The sequence below is a fragment of the Salvelinus alpinus genome, chromosome 9 (genome assembly GCF_045679555.1).
Source record: "Salvelinus alpinus chromosome 9, SLU_Salpinus.1, whole genome shotgun sequence".
Taxonomy (NCBI): domain Eukaryota; kingdom Metazoa; phylum Chordata; class Actinopteri; order Salmoniformes; family Salmonidae; genus Salvelinus; species Salvelinus alpinus.
In genome coordinates this window covers 54,190,832-54,196,880 of record NC_092094.1, presented here as the reverse complement: position 1 = coordinate 54,196,880, position 6,049 = coordinate 54,190,832, and the positions used below count along the sequence as shown (strand labels likewise).

General features: G+C 44.0%; 1 protein-coding gene across 4 annotated transcripts; it reads left to right on the top strand.

Moving 5' to 3' along the window:
• Positions 1-2,087: 2,087 nt before the first annotated feature.
• Positions 2,088-5,801, top strand: LOC139530366 (putative nuclease HARBI1). Of its 4 annotated transcripts, XM_071326701.1 has the most exons (10): positions 2,088-2,815; positions 2,903-3,079; positions 3,170-3,231; positions 3,314-3,400; positions 3,488-3,529; positions 3,598-3,771; positions 3,851-3,886; positions 3,985-4,539; positions 4,821-4,932; positions 5,027-5,801. In XM_071326701.1, exons 1-7 carry the CDS (start codon positions 2,647-2,649, stop codon positions 3,884-3,886), a joined length of 747 nt encoding a protein of 248 aa, XP_071182802.1. In that variant the 5' UTR covers positions 2,088-2,646; the 3' UTR covers positions 3,985-4,539; positions 4,821-4,932; positions 5,027-5,801. The 4 variants fall into 4 exon arrangements, with proteins under 4 accessions (XP_071182802.1, XP_071182803.1, XP_071182801.1 ...); XM_071326702.1 differs by having other exon boundaries at positions 2,088-3,079; XM_071326700.1 differs by lacking the exons at positions 2,088-2,815; positions 2,903-3,079; positions 3,170-3,231; ... (2 more) ...; positions 3,598-3,771; positions 3,851-3,886 and adding an exon at positions 4,633-4,724 and having other exon boundaries at positions 3,988-4,539.
• The last annotated feature ends 248 nt before the right edge of the window (positions 5,802-6,049 follow it).

Here is a 6,049-nt window from a genome sequence, read left to right as displayed (position 1 = left end):
AATACATATAAACTCAGCAAAAAAAAGAAACGTCCTCTCACTGTCAACTGCGTTTTATTTAAGCAAACTTAACATGTGTAAATATTTGTATGAACATAACAAGATTCAACAACTGAGACCATAAACTGAACAATTTCCACAGACGTGACTAACAGAAATGGAATAATGTGTCCCTGAACAAGGGGGGGGGGTCAAAATCAAAAGTATCAGTCAGTATCTGGTGTGACCACCAGCTGCATTAAGTACTGCAGTGCATCTCCTCCTCATGGACCGCACAAGATTTGCCAGTTCTTGCTGTGAGATGTTACCCCACTCTTCCACCAAGGCCTGCAAGTTCCCAGACATTTCTGGGGGGAATGGCCCTAGCCCTCACCCTCCGATCCAACAGGTCCCAGACGTGCTCAATGGGATTGAGATCCGGGCTCTTCGCTGGCCATGGCAGATCACTGACATTCCTGTCTTGCAGGAAATCACGCACAGAACAAGCAGTATGGCTGGTGGCATTGTCATGCTGGAGGGACATGTCAGGATAAGCCTACAGGAAGGGTACCACATGAGGGAGGAGGATATCTTCCCTGTAACGCACAGTGTTGAGATTGCCTGCAATGACAACAAGCTCAGTCCGATGATGCTGTGACACACCGCCCCAGACCATGACAGACCCTCCACCTCCAAATTGATCCCGCTCCAGAGAACAGGCCTCGGTTTAATGCTCATTCCTTCGACGATAAACGCGAATCCGTCCATCACCCCTGGTGAGACAAAACCGCGACTCGTCAGTGAAGAGCACTTTTTGCCAGTACTGTCTGGTCCAGCGATGGTGGGTTTGTGCCCATAGGCGACGTTGTTGCCGGTGATGTCTGGTGAGCACCTGCCTTACAACAGGCCTACAAGCCCTCAGTCCAGCCTCTCTCAGCCTATTGCGGACAGTCTGAGCACTGATGGAGGGATTGTGCATTCCTGGTGTAACTCGGGCAGATGTTGTTGCCACCCTGTACCTGTCCCATAGGTGTCATGTTCGGATGTACTGATCCTGTGCAGGTGTTGTTACACATGGTCTGTGGCGAGGACGATCAGCGAGGACGATCAGCCTCCGATCCTGTCTCCCTGTAGCTCTGTCTTAAGCATCTCACAGTACGGACATTGCAATTTATTGCCCTGGCCACATCTGCAGTCCTCATGCCTCCTTGCGGCATGCCTAAGGCACGTTCAGGCAGATGAGCAGAGACCCTGGGCATCTTTCTTTTGGTGTTTTTCAGAGTCAGTAGAAAGGCCTCTTTAGTGTCCTAAGTTTTCAAAACTGTGACCTTAATTGCCTACCGTCTGTAAGCTGTTAGTCTTAACGATCGTTCCACAGGTGCATGTTCATTAATTGTTTATGGTTCATTGAACAAGCATGGGAAACGGTGTTTAAACCCTTTACAATGATTATCTGTGAAGTTATTTGGATTTTTACGAATTATCTTTGAAAGACAGGGTCCTGAAAAAGGGATGTTTCTTTTTTTGCTGAGTTTACATATTTTCATTGTTTTGAATTATAGGACTAGGCTATCCAAGAATATGCAATTGTTGAAAAGGGATAGCTATAATTCAAACCTATTTCTGAGTTGCTAGGACAAGCCCTGTGGAAATGAGCATCATATTTACCCTCATTTGGGGTTGAATATACAAAAAGTTAGACTTATAAAGTATAAGCTGTTGAATTTTGTTAGGAATATTGTTAAATAAAAATGAAAGTCAATAACTTGGCTATTTCTAAGACTGTAGGCTAGCCTACATTACTTTCTTCAATTCAAACGGACAGTGTGTTTGATAGGCAACATGTCAACATGTCAACCCAAGACCTTGCTCTCTATTAACTCTATCAGTCCCAAGACCCCAGCAAAAATTGGCATTTCATTTATCTGACTTTCATTTATCTGCATGTCCAGCCCATATATTTAGCCTCACAATGAAGTGTTTTACAATTTTATTTTAGGAGACAACCAGGGCTACAAGTAGAACACTAAACAGTTTGACATAAACAGTTGTATGCATGAGTTGTGTTGACAAATGTCAATGTGTCACGTTCCTGACCTGGGGCCTGTTGCACAAAAGTAGAATTAAGACATCCTGGATAAATGACTCAGCTGAGCTCAATGAAGCCAAAACATGTGCGTCCAGGCTTAATTGGTTGCACAAAGACCAAGCCAGGATGAGCAGACACGGATTCATTAAGCCAGGTGAAACCAATCCTGGATAGGTGCGCGCTCACGGCTCACTCAAATAGACCCCGCCACAGATCACAGATTAACTGATTTACCATGGCAACTAGAGCCGCGTACTTTTCACCGTCGGAAGCACAAATCCTCATGGAGGCATACGAGGAGGTAAAAGATATAATTAAGAAGAAAGGCAACACCGCCACAGTGATAAAGCAAAGAGAAAAAGCGTGGCAAAGTATTGCAGACCGCCTGAATGCGTAAGTAGTGCACAATTACACACTCACCGCTCCGCTGAAACATCACAATTACAATTCAAATATTTAATTCACATCTCCAAAAATGCAGTTGTACTGTAATTATGAAACGGTTAAATTTTTAATTGAAATGCACTGCAGATATGAGTGAAATTGTGTAAAGTAACTCCATCACACTGTATAAAGCTATGATAAATTTTTTGATATTTTTACTGAAAACAAGACAAAAATACCAAGTAATTTTTTGCAGTGTGACTCCATTAAATGTGTGTGTGTGTGTGTGTAGATTAAACATGAACGGGCCAAAACGGACATGGCAGCAGGTCAAAATCAAATACAAGAACATTCTGCAGAATGGTATGGTCCCTGACTAATATTTAACAAAGCACAAGCATATATTGTACCCAGAAGGTGCCTGCTCACACATTGTCTGTACTGTTTTAGCAGTGAAAAAGAATACCCACAGACAAGGCACGGGTGGTGGGTCACCAAAGGCTGACCTTACCCCAGCAGAGGACATGGCCTTGGAGCTAAATAAAGGCAGGCCCGTCTTAGAGGGGATCCCTGGGGGGAAAGAGACGAGCATAGGTTCCTCCCAAGATGCCACCCGCTTCATTCAAGGTATGTCCTTCCATCTCTACATGGGATACAACCACATTCATATTGAATCAATTTGGACTGTCTGACTTTGGTTTACCTATTGCCTTGCAGTGTCTGGCAGCACTGTGTTCCTGTTAGAGCCACCAGCACAAGCACCAGACGATGCTGATCCAGTGAGTACTCCATCAAAGGCAAACTGTAGGCCTGGCATGTCTTGTCTACTAGCTTCAATATGAATCCGATTAAATGTGATAGGGTGAAGGCCCCAGTGCAGCAGCAACAGCACATGATGGAGACGATGATGAGGAGGAGACCATCTCTCTGGATTCCAGAAGGCATGAGGTATCATGTTAAGACTGTGAAAGTACTATTTACTCTACAATGGTGAGGAGTCCTCATCAAAATCAAAAAATCTAATTTCTTTTACAGGACCCAGATGCTATACAGTGGGAAAACCAGCCTGGCAACATAGTGCGTATTAATAAAAGGACACCACATCCTGCCAAATTCCAGCTGCGCTAATTGTATTGTGTTCACAGAGCTCACAAGCTATCAGAAAGTTGTATGGCAACCACCTCCGGCGCCAAATAGAACTGGCAGACATAGACATTCAGTACAAGAAGAAAAAGATGGAAAATCTTGCACTGGAGTCCGAAATAAAAAAGAGGACAATTAGGAAACTGGACCTTGAAATAAAAAAACTTGAGAGGGAGGTGAGATATGCCTTCAATGTACACTGTATGCTAACTGTAACACAAATGTATTAATCATTATTTTTCTTTCCTCCCCCAGCTCCAAGAAGATGACACAGCTCAAAATAAAAATTAGGTATATTCTCGTAAAGTCAAGTGAGCCATGACATATGAGCTCTTATTGTGAGCACACAGGACGGTGGCATCTTTCTAAGGTTTTTTTTATTTTCCCAGCAATCAGTACAACCAAGTCATCGTTATAAGGCATCGCCCTCTTTTGCCCACCCCCCCAGCACCAGGTGTGGCCACTAGCCTATATGAAGGCCCAAAATTGTGTGTTCCTTTCTGCTCTGACAATGGCATGCCCATTCGTGCGAGATGTGGTGGATGAAGAAGCACTTGTGCTGAGGAGAGCCTTCAGGCGAGAAAGGGTCTTCAGGGACCGGTTGGACCCACTGGCCTTCCCTGATGACCATCTATATGAAAGATACAGGTTTTCTGCAGATGGCATCAGGTATCTATGCAGACTACTGGGTCCCAGGATTAAGCACCGCACTGCACGGAGCCATGCACTGAGTGTGGAGCAAATGGTTTGTGTGGCCTTGCGCTTTTTTGCTAGTGGAGCCTTCCTGTACTCAGTGGGGGATGCAGAACAGCTGAACAAGGCCACAATTTGCCGCACAATAAGGAGTGTGTGTCTGGCTATCAAAGCATTAGCAGATGTCTTCATCTCCTTCCCTGGCCACAGAAGACTCTGTGACATCAAAGAGGAGTTCTATAGGATTGCAGGTAAGAGGATCTACAAATTACAGGACAACTGTTAACACATAGTAGGATACTCATTACTTTGTGTGACAGGTTTCCCCAATGTCATTGGTGCAGTGGACTGCACACACATAAGGATAAAAGCCCCCTCAGGTGCCCATGAGGCCGATTTTGTGAATAGGAAATCCTTTCACAGCATTAATGTTCAGGTGAACATAACTTTTTGATATTGTCCATTGACGAACACTCTGCATTGCCAGTGATGTGCATTGATTGGTGTAATATTCCTCATCTTATGATTTCAGATGGTCTGCAATGCTGACTGTGTGATCAGCAATGTTGTGGCAAAATGGCCTGGCTCAGTCCATGACTCCAGAATCTTTCGGGCCTCTGAAATCTATCAGTGCCTATCACAAGGTAAGCCACACAACCCCTATTTATAACCATCATGGCTGTGTCAAGAATATCACTGTGTTTATGAGGTAGTAATGATGAGATTTTGTGTTGACAGGTGAATTCTCTGGTGTGTTGCTGGGAGACAGGGGGTATGGCTGCCAGCCTTTTCTCCTGACACCTTTCACAGACCCCCAGGAAGCACAGCAGGCCTACAACCATGCCCATGCCAGGACCAGGGCCAGAGTTGAAATGACCTTTGGCCTCCTGAAGGCACGCTTTCACTGCCTTCACAAATTAAGGGTCAGCCCTGTTAGGGCATGTGATATTACTGTGGCTTGTGCTGTCCTCCACAATGTGGCCTGCCTGAGGAAGGAGAGGGCCCCCAGAGTGCCACCAGCCATGGACTGGGACAATCCGGCAATCTTCCCTGATGACGACAGTGGTCGGCTGCTGAGGGACCAATATGTGTTGAATTATTTTAGTTAGTATGTGTGCTTTCAATTTTGGTTAAATATGTCCTGCGGTGGCAGAGGAATTTGGTTTTTTTTGGGTTCGTTTTTTTACGAATTTGGCCTCTTATGATGTTTGTGCGGTATACTGTGTGTAATACAAGGCTGCAGGGAGGCTACTACATCCATTCATTTGTCTGTTCAGTTGATGTGTATGGATTTGTCCTGCATTTATTTTAGTGTGCAGACATGCAGGGTGTGTTATATACAGACCTTTGAATGTGTATGTATCATTTTGTATAATATGCTTGGATTCTGTGCTTTCCATCTTGTAGAGTCACTGTGACTTCAGTTTCGAAAGGAGCTGATGGTTTACCTGCTTTGTTTTGTCCTTATTCAATAAAGGAACATAATGTTACACATTGTGTTTTTATATTCATATGGAATGTGTATTTGTTTATATGACAGAGTACTAGGGCCACACTGAAGAAAAAGGATAAAGTCATAAATTTATGAGGCTGGTTCTTTCTGCAGAAAAGCTACATATTGTTTTGATACTTATGACAATGTGATACTTAATATTCTGGCACATCAGCATGTCTTTGTTTATGAAACCATACTGAAGTACAATTTCACGAAATGCCCCACATCTGTCATTTTAACAACTGTCCTCCTTTAAAACAACTGGT

Coding starts and splice junctions, on each gene's coding strand:
- LOC139530366 (XM_071326699.1), top strand. CDS start 4,068: ATGAAGGCCCAAAATTGTGTGTTCCTTTCTGCTCTGACAATGGCATGC. Junction 4,540..4,608: donor GGAGTTCTATAGGATTGCAG/GTAAGAGGATCT, acceptor TTTGTGTGACAG/GTTTCCCCAATGTCATTGGT. Junction 4,933..5,026: donor CTATCAGTGCCTATCACAAG/GTAAGCCACACA, acceptor TTGTGTTGACAG/GTGAATTCTCTGGTGTGTTG.